Source organism: Pyxicephalus adspersus, chromosome 2, assembly GCF_032062135.1.
Source record: "Pyxicephalus adspersus chromosome 2, UCB_Pads_2.0, whole genome shotgun sequence".
Classification (NCBI taxonomy): domain Eukaryota; kingdom Metazoa; phylum Chordata; class Amphibia; order Anura; family Pyxicephalidae; genus Pyxicephalus; species Pyxicephalus adspersus.
The window spans coordinates 118,687,206-118,710,004 of record NC_092859.1 but is presented as its reverse complement, the minus strand read 5'-3'; the positions used below and the strand labels follow the sequence as shown (position 1 = coordinate 118,710,004).

The following is a 22,799-nucleotide window of genomic DNA, read 5'->3' as shown; positions in this document are numbered from 1 at the left end:
AAAAACTACTCACATACAAATATTAACAATATTTGTTTTATTTTGACAGAATCATTTATTTATTTATTCTTAATGTAACCGCTTTATAATATTAGGAAATATATTGTATCTGTTGCATAGTATTAAAAGTATTAATCAATAACATTTTTATTCATATATGCTAATTTTAAAAGCAGTACCTGAAAGCAACCACTCAGAACTTACCCTTCTGAAGTCAAAGCAGTACAAAATGTTTTTTAAATGGCTTCTATGGCTAGAGTTTTTAAGAATTAGAACTTTTCATTTAATATGGCCACTAAAGCTGTTTAGCTGTGCTTTTTTCATCAATTTGTAGTGATATTTCATTCCAGAGTTTTAGTTGAAATAAAGTCACTGGTTTGCCTTGGTTAAACATGGTTTTGCCTATAGATAGGCAGTTAGTTTAAAAGTATACTGTGATTAGCAATTGCCACCTGTGAAGCCTCCAGCAATCTGTGAGTGATGTAGTTGAGAGAAAAAGTAAAGTTACAAGCCCCTTAGGGCTTGTCGTTGGAAAGGTTCTTTCACATTGGAAAGGATCTTTCACGTTGGTAAGGACAGCACGATGCATATACGAGTGCTGTACATACAGCAGCGTTCTGCTCTATGGAGAGGGGAGGGGGAAAACGACTGAGCGACACCCTGCTGCGCGCTCTCCCCCTTCGCTTTTATTAAGATCGTTTGTCGTCCATCATCCATGGATCCGCCCGCACAGTCATTCGGACGATGGACAACAAGCGCTGTACACAATCTGAAATACCATAACCTTTGAGGATTTGGATCAGTTTCAGGTGAAAACAGACAACAGGAGAGACAACTTGTGGCTTGCTGCCGACGCCTCGCCTGTTGTCTGTTTTCACCTGAAATGGATAGAAATCCTCATATGGTATGGTAATTCAGTAAATCAGTAACCAGCACTTGGGCTGACAGTGACTTTGTGCAGTGCAAACCTATTTCTTCACTCTTCTAACACCCTAAAATATTCCTGGAGCTAAATCTACACATGTCCCCTCCACTTAGATGTGTTCATCCGATTCAAACACGATCTCAATGATTTAATGCTGCCATACTTCAGTTAAGTTACCATACATATTCTCCCCTTTTTCCCTCATTGGGATCATTTGGCGTGGAAGTCTTGCAGATGTTTTTATCAACTCTGTATCACTGTGATTACATAAAATTTTCAATCTTCAAGTTAATTTTCAATCTCAATCCTCCCCTGAAGAAGCCTAAGGGTGAAACGCGTCGGGAATTTGAGACCTTTTTAAAAAAACTGGAGTTGATATTTTACTGAAATGTGAAAATATGTATATGTAATCACAGATTTTGATTGTTTGTATTACATTTAGTTAGTTGATCTATGTATAGTATAGGAATATACTACACAACATTAAAAAAATTACTATTTACCTTATTTATTAAGGTAATAAAAAATTCTGCCTAGTAAAGCCTGTCTATCCCTCCACTTGATCACATAATTATCTCTTCCAGGCTGAGCAACCTAAAATACTATCTTCAAAAATTAATTAGAACCCATCCCCCTATTTATATTTATATGATCGATTTAAATCGGATCCATAGGACATCTGACTAATCAACAATAATAGACACATTGCCTAATTGTATATAGACCATCGTTCTGCCCAAATATGTATTGTAAACATGATCCTAATTACAATAGTTTTGATTTACCTTTGAACTGTACAACCTAGTTTTTGAATTAGTCATCTAATCAGTTGAGAATATACTGCATTGTGTCTTGCCAAAATTAGATTTAACATTAGACCTTTAGACACTGTAGACTGCAGATTAGCCCTACTGATGCAATGATTTTAGATTAGCCTCTCTTCAGAACTTGGATTAGCTACCATTGAGAATTTAGACCTCTGTCAGTATGGGTCTTGTGGGTTGTGACAAAAACTCAGCAATTTCAAACCAAAGTGTGCAGAGGAATGTTTCCTTCCCATTCTGAACAATGTGGGTCTGCCACCTTTACACGTCTCCTGCTTTAAATTTCACCATTTGGTGAGTGAGCCATGCTCTACAAAGTTTCTTAACAGATCTGAGAGCCACTAAGAAAGTCTGTAGTGCAAGGATTGCTATACTATCCAAACAGGAAAAATAAAATTAATTAGGAAGTAATATTGCCCGTACAAACCAAAATATGTTCCAGGAACCTGTACACATGTTGCTGTTACTGTAAATTGTATGGCCAAAACAGTACAGTTCATTAGGAATTGCAGGCTAAAGATAAAACATTTTAGAACACTGCTTAGACACACTTAGCATTTCTAGAGAATCCCTATAAGACAGAAAACCTTCACTTAGTGCATGTCCACCTAAAGTAAGTAATGTGTCTCTTTTTTGTTGGTGGAGCAAGGTTTGTAAATTGTGTTTATAATTCTATTCACACTAATAGACTTCTATTAGATTGATATTATCGTGGTTGTTCAGCAGACAAAAGCACTTTATTATATAAACAAAAAAAAATATGCACTAATACAGAATGCCTTAGATGGGCAGAAATGCGAATGGCACATAAGAACAAAATCTGCCCATCCTTAAGCTAATATTAGCACTCCTAAAAGCCACTACAATGACAATAATGTACATGTAGTGCATTCCTCACCTTCAACACAGCAGAATAGAGTATCAGCCCCATCACAATGATACCTTCCAGCAAGCAATGATAAGCATCTCTAATCACTATCTATGAAATGTTCTATCATAAATGGATGGATAAAATGTAATGATATGGGTTGCTGCACATTACTTCTTTTTGTACTGCTTTAATAAATACATTTGAGTGATGATTTTTGTCCAGGAATTAGCAGCAAGAGTATATTATATAAGCATTTAAGCCCAATATAACTCGGAAGGGTCACTACTGTTCAAAATACTTTTTCCTTTCTATAATTTACTTTTTAATTTTTATAATTTATATTTTTAAATGATATATTGTTTTGGGTTTTATCTTAATTAAGCATTGTTTAATTAAGCATTGACTTAGGATATGTCAGACAAATAATTAAATGATATACTAAATAATATTACTAATCAAATTTGGAAAACAATATTTTACATACAATACACTCTAAACCTTTTACTTTTTAAGAAGTGACATGTATACTGGTTTTGTAATTCACATTTTTGCATTGAATGAACATTTAATTGACCAGGAACACCAGCTCAGTTTTCGGTACCTTCATAAATTGGTTCAAAAAACAATTGCTTCCATTATGGTGGAATGACCTGTTTGATCCAAAATTTTATATATAAAGCGAATAAAAGTATGCCATTATTACTCCCAGCAGCTAAAAAATTTGACATTAACACTCTTCTTCAGTTCATGTTATGTATCTGTCTCATCGTGAACTGTTATGACTATCCATTCTGTTTCTATGTTGGCTCAGAATGCAGCAGACTCATAAATAGAAGGACTTTAGCATGGTATTTCAGATTGATGCACAGGACGTAGAGTTAGATGTATTGGTTTGGATGGGAAAAGAATGAGCTTAAAGGTTGTTCCCACCTCACTCATGCGGTTTGTTTCAATTTTAAAATTTTCCAGAATCTGAAAAATAGGAGAGACATTTTCACTTAGAAAAAAAGTGGAATTAAAAGAATGATGTTCTCTACAATTTAGAATTACAAAACAGTCGTCCATATACAGTACTTGGATGTGGGGGAATTCAAGGTTTTTCAAGGAGCCCCCTGTTCCCTAGTTGTGACCCTGGAAGAACAGTTTTCCTACCCTCAAGAGAAGCCTGTTACATTCTTATCACTATCATGTTTCTCATATCATTGTAGTAACCAGAATAATTGCTCATACATACATGAACTAAGAAAAGCTGCATCTCCATCTCTGCTATCCTTCTTCCAAGACACTGTCGAGGTCCAAAACCAAAGCCAAGATTCCGAAAATGTGTTAATTCACCACCCAACCAGCGCTCAGGGGAGAACTTCTCAGGGGAAGGAAAAACATCTGGATTCCGTCCCATTGCATAAAGCCCAACCTGTACCAGTGTCTGAAATTAAAAAGCAAAGATTTTAAGAAAATAGAGACCACATGGAGCTAATCTCTTATGTACTAATAGGTTACGAGCTGATTTATTCCAACTTACCCCCCGTGGTATTATGTAGTTTCTGATAACTGTATCACGTTGAGTGTATCGCTGCACTGTTATAGCCACGGGATGCAACCTGCAAAAATAAATAGGCAGAAGGTTTGTATTATTAGGAAAAACTAAATCAAAATAAACTGATCTTATCATAATGCCCTCCACTTACCTGAGTGTTTCTTTCAAAGCTGCCTTGACCAATGGAATTCTTTTCATCAGTGCAGTAAGGTCATTCCCAACAGCCTCTCTGGCAGCTACAATTTCAGACCTGAGCTTCTCCTGTATATTAGGGGCACGGGCCAGTTCATACAAAGCCCATTGCAGAGTCATTGATGTCTGTGAAAAGATTAAAGAAAACAGTTGCTAATTATTTACTGATGATAAAGGGAACCTCAAGTGCAAACTCTCAGATTATAAAATCTGTGCCAATAACATTCAATGTATGTAATGTTACAGAAAACTGTCAGAGACTGACTATACTAAAGTATATGGTCAGAGATTTCAGACATTCTACAAGTTGTTAAAGGTTGAGGATATGCTGCATAAGACAGTTAGAAACCAAGGATATGTTACATGAGAACGCTTGAGGTCATAGACATTAAGATAATTGCTATTACATTGATTTTTATGTGCCAGGGCCTAAGGGCTCCCTGCTCAATGAATATCAAAGGACTTCCTGTGGCTCTCAAGCAGCAAGTTGAGCACCAGGGATTTGGGGAACTTGACAAAATCCACAAAGTTATGACTACATTATCATTATTATTATTATGTATTATTAGCTAAATGTTTTTTGCGGGTTACATTAGTATATGCCATCTTAGCTCCAATTCTTTTTTTTTTAAGAAAGGTACAAAAACAAAAGTTCCCACAGCTTCCAAAAACGTACAATCTCAGCACTGCTATCTTGGCATGCGCTGGGTGAATCAACTCATTTGAACTTATTTCCATGAACGACAAAAGCGATGTGGGATATATTGGCATGAGATTACATTTTTATTTTTGTACACATCTCAAACTATGCCTATTGAGAAGCAGCATGAGAATTAATATTACAGAATAGCCTGCTTCCATAGTAACTAAGGAATGGCATATAGGGTGAATGCTATTGAAATGAAATACAATTGTAAACATATTTTTTATTGTTTAAAAATTATTTTTAAAATTCTAATGCCTGTAAATGGGTAATTGGAGTACAGTTATGGTCGATTGATAATATCATCTGCACATTTTTACAAATTTTAATGTAAATAGCTATAAGGTGTAGTACAATGTCTGCAATACCCGGAAGAAGAATAGTGCTGATTGGTTGTTATATGACCCAGTGATTTGCCCAGTGTTTTGTGCATCATTAACAAATCTTGAAAATGTAAGAACCAAAGGAAAACCATCTATGATACACATTGCTTGTTTGTAATCAACCAATGACCCATTGCTTCCTTGCCCATCCTTGCATTGCAATGCAAAATACCCAATGTTATGCCCACAGATGAAGCCACCATGTATTGAAGAGCATGTATGGCAGCCAACAGAGGACAGGGGCAGGCCAAGACAGCTCAGATGAAACCCACAGGGCTTGTTGATCCTAGGAGTTCATCAGCAAGGTTATAAGGGGGAAAGGAAGTTCTATACTGGTAAGAGATCACCATTGTTCAAAGAATAGCATATCTCTAGACAGAAGAAGAAGAATCACTATGCATGGCCAAAAACAAAAGTAGGGCTGGAGTTGAGCTTGAAAGAAGGTTGCCAAAGCCAGAGCTGTATGTACCGTAATTGCAATTGAGGGACAGAGCGTAGGGTAGCAGGGACATCTCAAAGCCTCAAAGCATAGATTGTTTTATAACTTTTTCCTTATCTGTTTCCCTTTTTTCTTCTACCTCTGGACAATTGAGGCTAAATCAGCTAATTAAAGGGATAATGGGGTTATGTATTGAGAGGAGTCAAATGACTATATATAGAGCAGAAAATATGAAACTTTCTCTCCTTTTCTCCTGATATGCTGTATATTTAATAGTAATCTCTGTAAACCAGGCAGACAGCATTGTAGCATTTAGTAATGACAGCTCAAGTGGCTTATGCAAAAGGATATCATCATTCAGTTGTTCAAAGGTTGAATGATGTCCCTAGATGGCCATCTCAATATTTGCATCACAAAACCTACAGTTTTGTATAACAACACTGGCTGAATAGTGTTGAATAATTCAAGGTAAGTCTGTGTCAGCTGGGCAATTCTGCATTAAACCGTCCCAAAGAAAAGCCAGAGAGCTGCTTTTGGTATCTAATTTGAACTGTATGTAAAAGCCTAATAAGCAACACATTTAACTTTATGTTTTGTTTATACTAACATGCTAGTAAGTTAATATGCACCAGACCAATCACAGCTAATTTGTTGCTCAGAATTGCAATATAATTCAATATAATGATAACCTTAAATGATATAATAGGATTAATTTACAAAGAATTTTCAAATAGTTTAGTGAACAAAGGGAAGCTGTACAGTCTGCCAGTAAAGTGCAAAGTCAGATCTGGTTTTCTAAAATACCTACCATGCTACTGAGTATTCAAGGTGAACACAGATTTACATAATCAGTAAGTGAAGTAAACATTTGCTTTGCTATGTAAACATTCTGAGCTCCTTTGGTAAATCAACACTGATAAAAAGAGAAATAATAAAATAATATACATTTCTCTGTATTAAAGCCCAGCTAAATCATAACATTCCAAAATTATGACCATGGGGGTCCTTTTTTTTGCAGAAGCGACAGGTTTTGCAATGAAATACCCTTAGCTGCCTAATGACAATTTTTTATTTACACTCACCTGTTCCTGTTTTCTTACTGGCCCTGCCATATTTACCCTGTCCTCGTCCAGGTTCTTGACCTTCAATACACTTGATTGGCAAGGTTGGGACGATATGACTCCCATGCACAACATAGGTAGGCATATTTTAATTTCATTGCCTGGGTGCAAATTGTCATTGCAGAACTATAATTCTGCTTTAATACTGCAAAATATTAATGATTTACTAAAGGAGTAGACAATGTTCAATTAGTACAGCTGTGTTCCTTTCAAATGTCTACAAATGTACAGAAGTATTACAAACCAGGGATTAGCTTTGCACATAAATGGATAATGGAACTGAACCCATCTTCATTAGGCTAAGTGAGTTGTCTTTACACCCTAATAAACCCTATTCCCACATACTCATTTATCCTTGAAATCAATGGAAATGCAGCAAGGCATACATCATATATTTGCATTATTGTATTACAAGAATATTTCGACTTACTGTATCTACACCTCCAGCCATCAGTTCTGTGATGCTGGCCTTAATGTCTTCCAGAGGTAGCTGATTCTGGAGAAGAAGACTGGAAAGGACTCCAGTGAAAGTATTATCTGTTCGCTGCCTTAGTGAACTGTATATTCCCTGTATACAGAGATCGGCTGTGGAGAGAGGTATATATAGTATATTTTAGTATATTTACAGCATTATTCACTCTTTTCCATAAATGTTCTACTGAGTTGTGCAGTTGATATGTACTACATTGAGTCTCATTCACCCTGCTGTGAATACAGAATACAATACAACATTTTCAATTCAATAAATCATTTTCAAACATTAAGTTTGGAGAATGTTTGCTAAGAGCACCTCCCACTCTTTGGGACAGCACAAAGGTACTCTTTGACTGTCTCATCAGTAAATGACTTTGCCTCATACACTTTTTATCCCTGGACATGGGTTAAACCTAAAAGTATCAGAGAAGAGGTAGGCCACCTAGGAAAGCTAGACCTGAAAATAAGTTAGCATTTGTGGTAGCAGCCGTGATGGGTATTGTTGGTTAAGGTACAGTAGTTTGTAGTCTGGGTCCATTTTAATACACAAAACAAATGAGTTGTTTAATCCCTCTTTCTTAAATGCATATGCTGGCATATATACTTTAAATGCACCACTATATGCATATATATTTTCAGGATAACCATGTAAAATCTAATCATGAAATCTGCAAAAATACAAAAATGATGGGGATGCATTGATCATATAATACAGCCAAAGGAGACGATTAAAGTTCAGGCAAAGTTGTTGTGTGACCAACTATTCCTAATGTCAATCTACTATGCCTTCTTGGGTGTTATTATGTGATGAAATCTCCGGGATCTGGCCCAGAACTGAACCCAGAGCAGGATGATCAGAAAGGGTACAGTATTATTATAGGTTTTTTTTATATATACATACATAGACCATTTTTCCAGTAGAAAGGTTTTTTTAAACATAATTTAACAATGAACGCTTTTCTGCTAGCATTGTACACTTACCATGGTTGAAGATAGCATCCCATGCCCTAACATGGTTTTTCCATATGGATCCATTCATGAGTCTGAAAACACGAGGAGGGATGTACAGCATCGGGTTGGTTGTGTCAAACATTAATGTGATTGAGTCTATGAACTCCTGAGATTCGGGGTTTATGTAATCCTGCAGGAGACCAAGCCGTTGCCCATACAAGACATAGCAAACAGCTGTGAGAATATTTATAGGTTAGGACACTTACTCACATAACACAAATTATAGTTGTGAGACAATATACATTATATAACATCAATAAATGCAAATAAACAGTAGCAAATATACTTCTAGGTTCTGCATTTTCCTGGAGAATGACAAGAACCTGGGGTATTAGGTCACCTCCTTAATTTAATTGTTACTGAATAACATCCCTTCCATTATTGTCCATTATACTTCATTGACTGCTCTGTTTCCTGAACTGAATTGAACTCTAGATAAGTGAAAATGATAACAGCATGGAAGTCAGCAGAGAAGCCACCACTAGTTAAATATTTGTGCAGTGCCGTGAGCAGGAAAAAGAGATGCCCAGAGCAGAATATATACTGTACACCAGCCACACTGTACAGCTTTCATTGCTAATTTGTAATTGGATCTCTCCAGCCATTAGGATTTCCTTCCCTTAGAACATCGCTCACCTCAACCAAATGCTTAGATAGGGGAAACAGTTTTTGACTTCTTGACCCCCCAATTTGGTTCTTCGGGCTCCTCTTCTTCATTCCCTACTGCTATCCCATACTATTTTTCACCTACGAGGGAAAAACGTTCTCAACTAAATCACAGAGGTTCAACACTATGGTCAACTTGGAATCTAGGTAAACATCTCTACTTCCTCTGAGGAAGCCAAATAAGTGAAACGCGTCAGTGGAATAGGACTATTGGTTACTTTTGACCTTAAAGTTTATCGATGATCTGTATCGGTTACACCCATAAGAACAGCAGCTTTGTGAACTAATTTTAGATAAACTCTCTGTATAGCATAGGTTCAAATAGTACCCCTTCTTTAAGGGGCACATAATTTTGCTACTTTTAATATTAATTCATATTGCAATGTAATATTGATGATAGCATATACACATGAATGTTAGGTTCTGTAACGATACCATTGAATACAACCTTAATTTTCACCTAAGCTGTTATTCATTTAGGTACCATAAAAGTCCCATTTCTAATTTTTTTATATCTTCTTACCTCTACACATAATATTCATTAGCATACATTTGTTTTTGTATACGTACATTCCAGGGCAAATCGAAAGAGCTCATTGCTCAAATCAGCTGTCCATTTCCCACGTCCGCTCCTCTCCACTTGAGTGTAAACCCTGTGAACAAAGTCTTGTCCAACATTGTCCAGAAGAGGCAAGAAGCGATTTATTCCCGACAGTGACAAGACTTCCCGATTTAGTGTGAGTCGCTGACAGCGCCAATCCTCTCCGCTCCTAAAAGGCCATGAGGAGTAAGTTAAAGGGTTCTATAAGTATAAAATGACTATGACATAGCATTGTGGTGGAGGATGAAGGTAATTGTGCTGGTAATTTTTTTTACATTACTCTGTCAGGCTGCATACCAAGAAGAATAAAGGACTCGATACCTTTACTAGTTTTGCCCAGATGCCCAGTGCCAACAGGTCTCTGAGGTGCTGGCATGCCCTCCACACAGAACTCCAATAAATATTGCTTGTACTCTCTGAGAAGCAATGGGGATTGGAGCACTGTGCAGTAGTAGTGATAAGTTATATAAAATCTGTTTTACCACTATTAAGGTACTCAAGAGATTTTTTATTTATATAGGAGCCTTGCTTCTAACAGCTTTCATATTTTACACCTCTGGGAAATGGTATATGGGTTGGAGGTTCTTTCTAATGCAAATAAGCGCCAACCCTTCAAATATGAATGCAAATGAAATTATAAGAAAGACAATGGAATAGTTAGGGGCTTTTGGAAACAACTTTTATAAACTATTTGCAGGCTTCTGCCAGAATCTCTTGCAATACATGCTAAAATTTATACTAATGCCAGTTTGAACTGAATACCATACCCTACCTTTACCTTACCTTATATCTTACTATATATCCCTTGTGTATGCATAAATTGGAATTATTTCCCTCCTATTTATTTGTCTACATGCTTCCTGAATAAGTTAACTTATAATAAGACATGTTGTAGTAGTTAAGACATCTTGTAGTTGAATCGGTGGTTTTTCACTATCTCCTGAAGAAGCCAAACAGACGAAACGCGTTACAATCCAAGACCAACCATACTGCATAATGTTCAATTTTATCTTTTCAATTCATTCTTGAGACCTATCATTTTATTTGATAATTTAGGAGAAATACAATTAGCATTTGCTTGTCCTATTTACCCCACTATGTAGCATGGGGTTAGGACTACCGTTATTTGTGTTGCATATTTCACAACTGTACAAGTCTTAATATTGTACATACACAGCCAAACCTTTATATACATTTTTTTTGTGGCCAAAAGATTTTCTATCTTATAATTTCCTTCTCAATTTGCACACTACACAAAAGCCTAGAACAAGTCAAGATCTGTTGACAACTTATAATAAACCTGTCGCCATGATTATGCAAATCAAGAAAGACAGAGAAATCTCAAAAGTCTGTGATACTTGTTCTGGGTCAATAATTCAAAGGAGGTGATTTACTAAAGGGATGTAGGCTGTTCACATCAAACAATGAATTGTCACCTTGCAGCTCTGCTGACTTCAACCATCCAAGCATGTGTTTCTTTTAGGTTTCCTTGCATGTTATTGAGTATTCTGTGCAAAATAACTATCCCTGCATTTGTTAAGCTAAATTGATTATCCCATACCAGATGATAATTCACTGTGGTAAATGAACAGCCCTAAATCTTTTACTAAATCACCATCGAAGAATCAAATTAGGAAGTGTTCAATATCAATTAACATTTTCAGAAGGAATGGCAACCTTCATTTTTCTCCTAGAGAGGGGATCTAACAATTCCCCACCCCATCCAAAATTTAAAAAAACTGTTTAAGTAAAAAAAAAAAAAAAAAAAAAAAAAAAGAAAAAATGTTTAAATATGAAATTTAAAATATCTCAATCAAAGTATTTTATAAGATAATTAAAGCAATAAGTAGAACATTTCAAATTTTGTTTAATATTCCAGTAGTGCTTATTGTGCTGATTGAATGGAAATGACCAGCAGTTATCAGCTGCTCTTACTTAATGGTATAAAGGGGAAGATCGACATCTAGTGGTGATTTCAGGGTTTGCACTTTTGTGATTGCATAAGCACAGATCTATATCACTGGTCAACAAACATTTTCTGTCATTCCAGGTTATGTTTGATGCACAGATACCAAATATAGTATTGGTTTTACTAGATTGGCTCTAGTTTTTGACCTCAATACTAACCTCATGGAAACTAATGAAACATGGAAATTAAGCAAAATTAAACCAGATATGCCTTCATATACCAAATACAATTTTTGAAATACCTAATGTCAGTATATTCTATATTCAGTATATTTACAGAACTAATCACAAGGAAGCCATTGAAAAACTCTGTATCATTTCCTTTTATGCTGATGATCAGGACAATCACATTGAAGGCTTCAGCAGTAGTCTGCCATCATGTGTCTATTCCATCTGCCCTGATACCTTTCTTCCATCACCTTTATATCTTGATGAAACCTCTCCCCTTATTCCTCACTAAAATCGCCATAGTTTTCTAAAAAGTTTTGCAAGAGGCTATCAGAGGTTGTCCCAAGTCAAGTCTCAAGTCACCAAGAATTCTTCCAAGTCAAGTCCCAAGTCAAGTAACTTCATTTATCAAGTCGTTTGCAAGTCGTACTTAGTTTGTTATAATGCCTTCCTCCCCGCTATTCTTGCATTCTAAGTCCACTAAGTTCGGCTTTCTCCGCTGACAGCTGAAGGGACAGGAAAGAAGGCAGTAAGGCTTCTGTAACACCACCTTCCTCCCCGCCCCCTTCAGCTGTCAGAGGAGAAAGCCATTGATTTAGAATACAAGGAAGGCAGGTAGGTAGGCTGTGTTACGGAAGACTCACGGAAGTCAAGTTGCAAGTGGCTGGACAAAACCCCATTTGCAAGTCGTTTATTAGGTGACTTAAGACGGACTCAAAACCATGTCATGCAACCCAAGTTCCAATCTCTGATGGCTATGGAGATAGTGTACCTTTATGCTTATGCCTTTAGTAGCACCCACATTTTTAAAGTTTAAGAGCAAGTTTTGTACCAATCATGTAACTTGTGAAATTTGAATCATTTATCAGTTTCTGAATCTGGAGTTCATCAAAGATTCCTGCTTTTAAGTTTTAAGTATTCATATATTTTTATATGAGTATTTATATGTATTTATTTTTATATGTACATTTTGACAACTTTTTTTTATATGTTGACTAATATAATTCACTGAATATAATTTTCAATTGCCCAACAAACCCCAGCTATTTACTCTCTTTATTTGTATACTACTGTTTTGGGAGTAGGCAAACATCACTTATATTAGAGGATAGATAGACTCCCTATTACTTACTATTTACCTCATACTAAACAACACAACACAGGTTTCCACTATAACATACTTATTACCTATCCAAATATGAAAGCTATTAGAAGTTTCTGCAAATACCACTTACATGACTACCAGAGGTTACATGTGGACCTGCCGTGCCACCTTCAACCTTCATTTGAGCAAACTTAGTTGATTTGTGTTTTTACCTAGCTAACTATATGTTAGTAATGCAGATTTAACACTATAAATGTTGACATGCTTTTGTCCGCAAGTCCAGAGCCAGCAATGATGCCCAATATTGGTGATCAGGGCCTTCTACTCACCACTAATGCATTTTCCCCCAATGATGGGCCACAGCATTTATGGGCATTTTCTCTCCTACTGACCATCAATGGCAAGACATTTGTTCTCCCAATGAAGTCACTATTATGTTCCTTTTAACTGGCACTCCAATGCGTGCCCAGAAAGCAACACAAAATTCAATGTGTGTTGCGATGAGGTGTACTTCCAAAACTGCAATTCCAATTTGTGCGATGAAAAAATGGGCTACCAAATGCAGCTCCCCACAACTCATCTCCACACATGAAAACATGTACTTTGCAGGGCAGTCCAGTTTGGTGTGGATGAGCTGTAAATGACATACTACTAACCAATTTGTTTTTTTGTGTGAACAGCTCATTGCTAAGTAATTTTCAAAAAAAATCTTCTTTTAGGTAGCTTCAGACATATTGTTACCTCTTGGATTTTTCGTTGTAAAGAAAGACGTATGTAATGAAATTACATGGATTTTTAAAATTATTTTTGTCCTAATGTACTGTATATGGGCCTGTTACTTATGGCACAGTACTTAAGGTATATTTTGTGGGTGTAGCATGGATGTGCAAGTGACCGAGCTGGGACAAGATATTTTAGCAACCCCACTTTCTCCAATTTCTTTATTTTCAATGTAAAACTTCCAGCAATAGAGGTCATAAAAAAACATGTTTGTGACCAGTACCATCTCATCAGTTTGTCTGCAGATGTAGGTTTTATTGTTTTTGATTTAAAATTAGTGGCGCTCATACATTTACAAGCAGACTGATTAAACCATACATAAAATAAAAAAGACACATAAAAATAACAATAAATGGTGTGATAGCTGTGTTAGGGCAGTCCATTAATTTTTATTAGTCTGGCAACACATCACAGCTTACCTAAATGTGCATCTGACCCTTTTTCAGGAGCACAACACATGGCAATATGTCTTAATGCATGCAAAAGTTTTTGGAAATACGGATTTCCAAAAATCTGTAGTCATCAAGAAGCATATTAAGATGGTCTACGTTAGTGCATAAATGAACTTATCTTAAACAAAATAATTTATTTTGATAACAATGGAGACTGTAAGCATGTAAGCATACATGTAAGCTAAACAGGCTACTAGCACAAAAAGCTAAACTATAGATTTATAGCTTACAAATTATCTACAGCTTTTCATTATAATTAATATAATATAACAGTATCATATTACCAATTCTAAAAATATTATAATGTTTTTAACTTACTTGAGGAGAACTCCATATTTCTTGTTGCGATAATCACGATATTCGTACCATGGCTGGATTCTTAGTCGCTCTGGATGTATTCCTTCTACTTGGAATAAGGTAGCAGCATCTTCTGGCCGCTGAATAAAAACACTGTCATAGGTTCCTAGTCTCTCCCTGTGTGAACAAGAAAACTGTCTTTATTATTGTGTGCAACTTATTACAATGTATCATTGAATTATAGGAGTACCACATGTACCCTGGCAAAGCAGGTACCAAATATTAGATGTACACTATACATTAGAAAGGACCTAAATCTGCCACAGATTACTGCTGTAATTCTTCTGCAACTACCATGCTGATCAAGGATTCTTAGAACCAACTGGGTTTCAAGAAGTCCTAAATATTGAAGAAGTAACTAATTCCAAAATTAACAAAAATAATATTATATTTATGTATTTCTATAGCACTAACATATTATGCAGTAGTTTACATTTTCCTAATAGAGAAGCTTCCAAAATAGTGTCCCTACCTATTATTACCATAATCTAATGTTTCCAACATAATCTAACACACAAACTAATTTAAAAAAATGAAAAGAGGGCATGTGCAGCTCAATGTACAATTGTGACATATGCTGAGAACAATAAATAATGTTGACGATCAAAATAAATAAGATTCTGAACCTGGATAAAGGCACTGGTCTATAGTCTGATAACATGGCTTTGATGGAGAATGTGTTCCTCATTTATTAAAGTTCTCAAAGGCTGGAGAGGATACACTTTCATCAGTGAAGCTGGGTGATCCAGCAAACCTGGAATGCATCTGGTCCAGGATTGAAAACACTTGCTAACAAATAGCAGATTACTGTTAGGAAATCCATCCCAGGTGTGCTGGATCACCAAGATTCACGGGTAAAAGTGTAGTCTCTCCAGCCTTGGAGAGGTTTTATAAATCAGGGCCTATTGTGAGTGTAGCTGGGCTTTAATCCAATATTGTGCTCTGCTTATTATCCATTTTTGTTTTTTTATAAGGTAAAAACTATGCAAACTTGTGGATAACATATACTTCCTAATAACTTCATGCAATCAGTGCCCTGGCTAAGAATTGAACCTGAACTCAATATATTGTAGTTTACCAGACCTTAAATTTGGTGGCTGCATTTGTTTAAACTTTCCAAACTATAAATATGTCCACAAAGTACTGAATTTATCAGTTGTTCTTACAAAAAAATGCAACATCCTTATCATGTTCTATGAGTTCACAAAAAAATGCAAAGAACTTTATCAATCTACAATGTAATAACATGACCGAATGCAAACATGTTTTGGGTTCAGTCTGACAATGGCTGTCCCCTTAGATGCAATTGAGAAATGTTGTAGACATTAATATATCAGGAAAACTTTTATTTTTTTCTGTATTATAAGCTCCCAATTATTACTGTTCATTAGGGCGTGCTGTTTAATTTGTGTAAAAGAATTGCAATAAAGAAATACCTGGTAATCTCGCCAGTGTCTTGGGTTTATCATTCCCAGTGGCTACACTCTGCAGCCTGATCTTCTCTCTGCTGTTTTGCCACTACATAAGACTGAATAAAGTCCTGAATGAAGTTCACATTCTAAGTTCAGGCAGGCCTTAATTTACAAAGGCATTTATATATTTGCAAAGCAGAATATTACCCAGCAGTTGTGATTACCACCAGGCTTTTTTAGGTGTTTGCAAACACTTGTGTAGACACTTGCAAGGTGCTGCAGAAGTGTGCTTTTTTTTTCTTGTATTGAAACAGATTGAAAAGAAAAAATGCTGAAATGGTAAAAAACAATTGCATGAGCATAGGCAAGATGTTCCAATTCAAGTCTCTGGAAGTAGCAGGGGCAGCAAGCACCCCTGGATGTGGCACTGACTATCTGTAGAAACTTACGACAATAATGCTACTACCAGCCTTCTGCACAAAAAATAAGTAAAAATGGAACCCTTCAGTGTTAACTTTTTTTGCAAGTGGTTATAAGCAGTAAAACATGCCCTAAAACAGTGGTCGCCAACCTTTTCAGACCCACAGACTACTAAATTTACCGGCTCCGGACCGCACATGGGGAGTGGGGTCTGGGTGGGGAGCTGGGTGTCACTCAAAGGGGGAAGAAACTTCCCCCAGAACAACATCATGATGCCAGAACCCCCCCATTCTCCCATCGCAGGTCGAGGTCCAGAGACACAACCTTCCCACTTCCGTAAGCCTGCGATCCGCACGGGGGACATGGTTTGTGGCTCTGGCCACTGTCAGCCAGAGCCACGGATCCCCAGTGCTCTGCAGACCACAAGTTGGCGACCACTGCCCTAAAAAAATATCCTGAATTAACTTTGCAAAGAAAACAAAGCTCTTGCTGCAGCTTAGCCTTGCCCATAGATCAGACTTTGCACGGCCGAGGACAAGAAATCAATCACGTGACCTGACTAAAAAACAAATGTATATTTATTAGTTAGATTGCTGTTATTTATTCATAAAATTATTTACTGTGGCCATTTATACCCAGTGTAGCTAGATGGGTGGAGAATGATTTACATATACTTTAAATGACAGGAAAAGTGTATTTTACAAGATTACCAGGTTAAAATTACAGGTAATAAAGAATGAAAAAATAAAATTATTCCAACTCCGTAATCATTATTATACCCTTACATGTGTTTTTGTAAAGTAAGTAGTATATGTAACTATATTTGACCAGCTACCAGTCAGATTCTATACATCAGAACTTTTACTAGGAGACAGAAGAAGCAGCCCAATGAACAAGGAAGGTGCTGATAGGAGGAGAGAGTAGCATCACAGGAAGATGAGCTCACCAGTCTGCTGCTTCTACTTTCATTGTCTAGTCATAGGTTAGGGGAGGGACAAGACCTGAGTGTTACTTAACAAATAAATATGAGGTCTCTTGCCCAGACAGACGGAACTTTTCTAGGTAGCAGAGCTGTGTAAATTTCAGAACTAGATAGACACACATACAAATCTTCTGGTACATAAAACACCTCCTAAATATGTATCTTCACCCGTATCTCTTAAAGCTTTTTATTTTAGTTTAGGCAGAGCATTGCTGGGTTAGTTTTAAAACCTGCAATGTTAGAATATTTCCATCAAGGCCAAAATGAAAAAAATCACTCTTTTAGAATTGTACTCTCAGTGCAGCCACTGATAGTTTAAAGCAATACTAAATCCCTTGATACTCACCTGTCCCTTTGCATTTTGTCCCTGTTCCACACATACAAGGATACTGGGATGTGCAGCTCTGCGCAATTTGTCAGATCAAGGCAGGTAAGAATAGTTATTGCAGCAGGGACATCTTATGTCCTGAATCTCACATTTGCAAAGTGGGACTTTAGTTACACTTTATTTCCTCTACATGCGTGCTCAACTGACATTGTCCTTTACTCAGCTTCATTTTTAGTGTCACAAGCAAAGTACAAAAAATTTAAAAAAACGCTGAGAGCAAGAACATTTGTATGTCTGTTTTACCCCTTAGCAATTTCAAATTTAGAGTTTTTGCTTTTAAGTGCACATATCCCTTAAAGCACTTTGTGATATCTTTGATATTGTGGGAGTAAAGTTGTCCTTCAAAGCTCAGCAGTTGTCACATTGATACTGGAAGATAGAGACAGAACATACAACCAGGCAAAAGATCCAATCCTTCCCCTTTTTCTGAAAGAGGGTATTTTTGTTACTGTCTGAAACTTTAGGAAATTTGGATCTGGGGTCACAGAACAAGTTGATTATATCCCCATCCAGTCAAAAACTACATAGAAAAGTTTTGACTGGGGTTGAGCTTTAACCCTTTACCAGCATATCTTACGTTTTGCAGTATTGCTTTAAAGCTGTGTACAGACATCAGATGTTTGAAATAAACAATTAATGATATAAGAACATTCTCCATGAATGAGTAAAGCTGCGTACACACCTGCAATTTTTCTCGTTGGAAAGGATCTTTCACGATCCTTTCCAACGACAAAAGACTACACGATGCATGAACAGTGCTGTACATACAGCACCGTTCTGCTCTATGGAGAGGGGAGGGAGAGAGCGACGGAGCGGCACCCTGCTGCGCCCTCTCCCCCTTCCCTTGCATTAGGATCTCTCGTCGTTCATCGTTCGTGGATCCGCCAGGACGGATCCACGGACGATGAACGACGGCGACTGTACACACGCCAGATTCTCGCCCGATATCTTGCCGATGCCGATTATCGGGTGAGAAAAATCTGACGTGTGTACGCAGCTTAACACACAATTGCATTTTTTTTGCAGAACATGCCAGACAACTGTACAAACAGTAGAAGTGATTGGTAAGAAATGGGGTGGTAATGTAGGTGCAGAATTGGGCTGCAGAAGATGATGTCTTTCTGTTTATGGAAAAGAACAAGTGTATGCGTCTATCAGTGCTGGATTGTCCCGACATGCTAGACAAAAAATAGATCATCGGACAACAATCATTATCTTAAAGTCATAAAGAATGTACCAATCTCCTTCCTTATCTTCTTTCCAAAAACAAAGGCTGACTGAGTGCATAATATCAGGGCCATGCTCTTTAAATGTTTTACAGAGCAGACTGGCAGGAACATGTAACCTCATTTTAGAAGAAAAAAATGGTACTTTTATCATTTACTTGGGGGTTATTGCCCTGTGTCTTCATTAGGCTTTATTGCTCAGTTTTCCTTCATACAGCACAGCCTGGTCTGAAACACAATCCTTCCTGTGACTATACAAAGGATTAGCAACACAATAATTAAGTTACTCCTGTGTTCTTTCTTCTCTATGTCCATGCTGTTCACTGACAGCGCAAAATGCAAAGCGAATAAATCCTAATTGGCACCCAGTGCTGCCCCTTCCTCTACTAATATGAGTGCCACTGTGCAGAGAATTACATGAACGTAATATAAAAAAAAGTTTGAATATACTATGACAGTTTTTGACACTTTTATAATGAATACATAATGACAATCAATTGTGTGTGTTGTTTTTTTTGTTTTTCGGTGCTCTTTTATATAGGCTGGATGCTGTCAAAATCTGACCCTCAAAAGCCAGAATCTACTCACATTTTCATGGGTCTGTTTGTGGCCCTCAAGGTCTGGAGTTGAACAGCCCTGCCCCTTTTTTACGTATGCATCCCTTACTGAAGGGATTAAATACTTTGCAGCGGAAATCTCACTTAGATTAGTGAATGTAGTTCTATAGTGTGTTGAGATATTTTGGAAAGCTAACAGGATAAAATAATACTCTTTTGCTGCTTCCTTTAAAGTATTCCTTCTAGCTTGCTGACAAGATTCTTTAGGTGGAACAAACACATTTTAGGACAGATCATATGCAGCTAAGTGTACACTTTCATTAAATGCTAATAAAAATAAATACTGTTCCCGCAAATTCAAAATATATGAATACCCCAAAACTGGGAGCTGGGTTTTATTCCACTATCTTGCTACGCTTGGTATATTTTTCTTTCTATAGAGTGCCCCACACTTGATTTGTACCTGTGTTTGTAATGTGCTAAAGTGTAACTAAACCCTAAAAATGGATGGTGTATATTGCAGTTAGTTTACCAAATTTAGATGTGGTGGTTGCATTAGTTTTGTATCCATCAAACAGTTTCCTGTACTTGGGTGGAAGGAAACATGGTGGCTGCCTAGGCTGGAGTTCAGACATGACATGGTATTAGTAATTTTTTTCAGTAAATCTCACAAGAAGTCACAATGATACTGAATTCTGCCAACATAATATACCATTTCTGAACTTCCTTTTGTTCCTTTTTTTTTGTTTCCTTTTTTTCCTTGTTAAAAAAACCTTTTTGAAGTTTACCAAAACTATCTTCAACCTGCAAAATATTTTTGAGCAATAATATCTCTTCTACAAATGCCACAATCCACCAGCAAAACAACCCTCCCCCCCAAAAAAAAAAAAAAATGAAAAAAAAAATGGCAGTCTTACCTGTAGATTGGTCCGAATTGTTGGAAATTATCCACCATTAGATGATGAATGTTGTGAAAGCCGTCCTTTCTAATGAAGTGATATAAGCCGCTCCATGCTTTCCTCCAGTCACCAGGCAGTTGTTCATAGGGTAGGGGACTTGCACCACTTACGTTATGGACCGTTGAGGTGCTCTCACTCACCACTGAGTGGTAGTTCAGCAGCCCAGAGGTAGCGGTAGGAATACACAGTCTTCGAGAGAGCAACATGGTTTTTGTTGGTCAGAGGGCACAGGAGCCTCTCTTATAGAGCTGTACAAAACATGAAGGACACAAGGAGGAGAGTAAGGGATATGGCCATGAGCAGAGAAAGATTTCAGGGCTACAGCTGTACACAGAGCAGGGGGAGTTTACTGAATACAGTGATAGCATATAAAGATTTAAAAAATTAGTTTAATGACTATGATGTCATGCCAATCACAATGTTTAAAAGAGACAAATAAGTTTAAGATTTATTTAGATGTGCTCTTTACTTTTCACAAAAAAAACATCTTAAAGCATCTGTCAACTTATAACAGCTCAGTGCTAGGTAAAAGCTTTTTAAAAGCAATAGACCCTGAAGATAGTAACTCCTACGTCTTCTCTACATCCTAACTGTATCATTAGGTTGATGTAAAACATCAGGAGCTGTTCTCAAAGAAAGTAATATTTCCCTTGAAGATAACATTTTATGGTGATTTAAAGGCCAACTCCAGCCAAAGCTTTTTTTCTAGTTTTAGTTCCAGAGATAGGAAGTCCTAGAACTTTTGTTGGATGTTAGAATTCATCTGATTCTGAACCTTACTCTTATATGTGTTTCTTGTCGTCTGGGTCTCCTGTAGGAGAGATCTCTCTTAATTTTCTGTCTGGCACCCATCAAACGAAAGGAAGTTGACAGATTTGTCCTCATGTACTTTTTTGTATGAGAACTGTCACAATATCAGGAAATCTTCTAAACTTGGACCCAGACGTCAAAAAAAAAAACTAGGGGCTGCCAAAACTGGCACTTGCCAGGAAAGCAGGCCCAGTGGAAGGGGGCACAAAAGCAATTCAGAATTTCTGCATTTTCCATTCTGGCAGAACACAGCACCCACTCCACACAGTTGCTCAGTCATGGTCAAAATCCATCTAGGCATTGGTATGGAAAGGCTTAATTCATTGGTGCTAATAGCTGATTTGGCACCTCAAATAATGCTCAAATGCATTCTTCCCCCAGTCCTTCCAGCTTCCTGCATGGACTGTGATGAGAAATCACGGCAAGCATGTTGTGGTAATAGGGGCTGTCCAAGTGGTAGCCCCTCTTAGTTAACCAGCAAATAGGAGCGAATAGGGGCCTATTCTCTAACCAGCTTATAAGCTTATAAATTATCCAGGACAGATGATGCCTGTACTTGCAGTGCAATGCTGTGGCTCACCATGACCATGGTATGAAGTGGCCCTTACTGGACATATTTTCCTCAGTAAAATATTATTTACAAAAATTTTATTTGTACCACTTATTTTCTTCTGATCAGCAAGCTTTTAAACTTATAGCTTTTTCCTCTTACCAAATGGCAATCACAGTGAATAATAAAAAAAAACCCTTATCTATTTACAAGGACATTGGTAACTTAATCAGGTCAAATGAACTAATATATAATTGCTTCATTCTTGGAATCTCTTTCCCACTTAATAAAATAAATAAATGCTAGAGATTTTAGGTCCAGTTCCAAAACCTTAAAACGTCATTACACCAATTATTTCATTGTTTTTTTCTGATATGTGTATATTTTCTAATAGGAATGTATTGTAGGGAATTACATCATTTCAATGCCTTTTACTGGTAAAGAGATGTACATTTTTTGGTCAATTCATTTCTGAGTAAATGGCAGAATGCCAATGAACACAGAATTACATTTTTGTAAGAGCATAAGTGCTTTTGTATGTTGTTTATACTCGGAGAAAATTCCTTTTAGGGCCTCCTGATTCATGTGATTCATGCTATTTAAAATAGGAACTTACAGTTTAGCTCAATAAAAAACATTTTTAATTATCCAGCTGTTATTTCTTAGTATTGCTTTGTACAGTATGTCATTGCTTGATATGGGCCACGACTGACACATTCTAATATTGACATAATGGTAATCTAGGAGCTTTGTATCCATGGGTCATCCGGTCTGTACACGGACACATGTGTGCTTCGCAGGAAAACATGGGTCTGTGGTCATATATTCATGCTGTACTCAGATATGTCCTCTACTATGCCCAGAATTATTTGTACATTTTTTCCCTTTTTTGACAACTTGGTGCAGCAAAGGATAAAA

General features: G+C 36.9%; 1 protein-coding gene across 1 annotated transcript; it reads right to left on the bottom strand.

The window, feature by feature from the left end:
- Positions 1 to 22: 22 nt before the first annotated feature.
- Positions 23 to 20,801, bottom strand: CYP11A1 (cytochrome P450 family 11 subfamily A member 1). Its single transcript, XM_072402138.1, has 9 exons — positions 20,480 to 20,801; positions 14,539 to 14,694; positions 9,717 to 9,916; positions 8,451 to 8,654; positions 7,426 to 7,580; positions 4,309 to 4,475; positions 4,143 to 4,221; positions 3,855 to 4,046; positions 23 to 3,592 (listed from the first exon to the last, which is right to left on the bottom strand). Exons 1-9 carry the CDS (start codon positions 20,725 to 20,727, stop codon positions 3,461 to 3,463), a joined length of 1,533 nt encoding a protein of 510 aa, XP_072258239.1. The 5' UTR covers positions 20,728 to 20,801; the 3' UTR covers positions 23 to 3,460.
- Positions 20,802 to 22,799: the final 1,998 nt, after the last annotated feature.

Excerpts from the sequence above, each read along its gene's own strand:
- CYP11A1 (XM_072402138.1), bottom strand. The coding sequence starts at position 20,727 with ATGTTGCTCTCTCGAAGACTGTGTATTCCTACCGCTACCTCTGGGCTG. Across the intron at positions 14,695-20,479 it reads CAATTCGGACCAATCTACAG|GGAGAGACTAGGAACCTATG; the intron begins GTAAGACTGCCA and ends TTGTTCACACAG. Across the intron at positions 7,581-8,450 it reads GGATGCTATCTTCAACCATG|CCGATCTCTGTATACAGGGA; the intron begins GTAAGTGTACAA and ends CTCTCTCCACAG.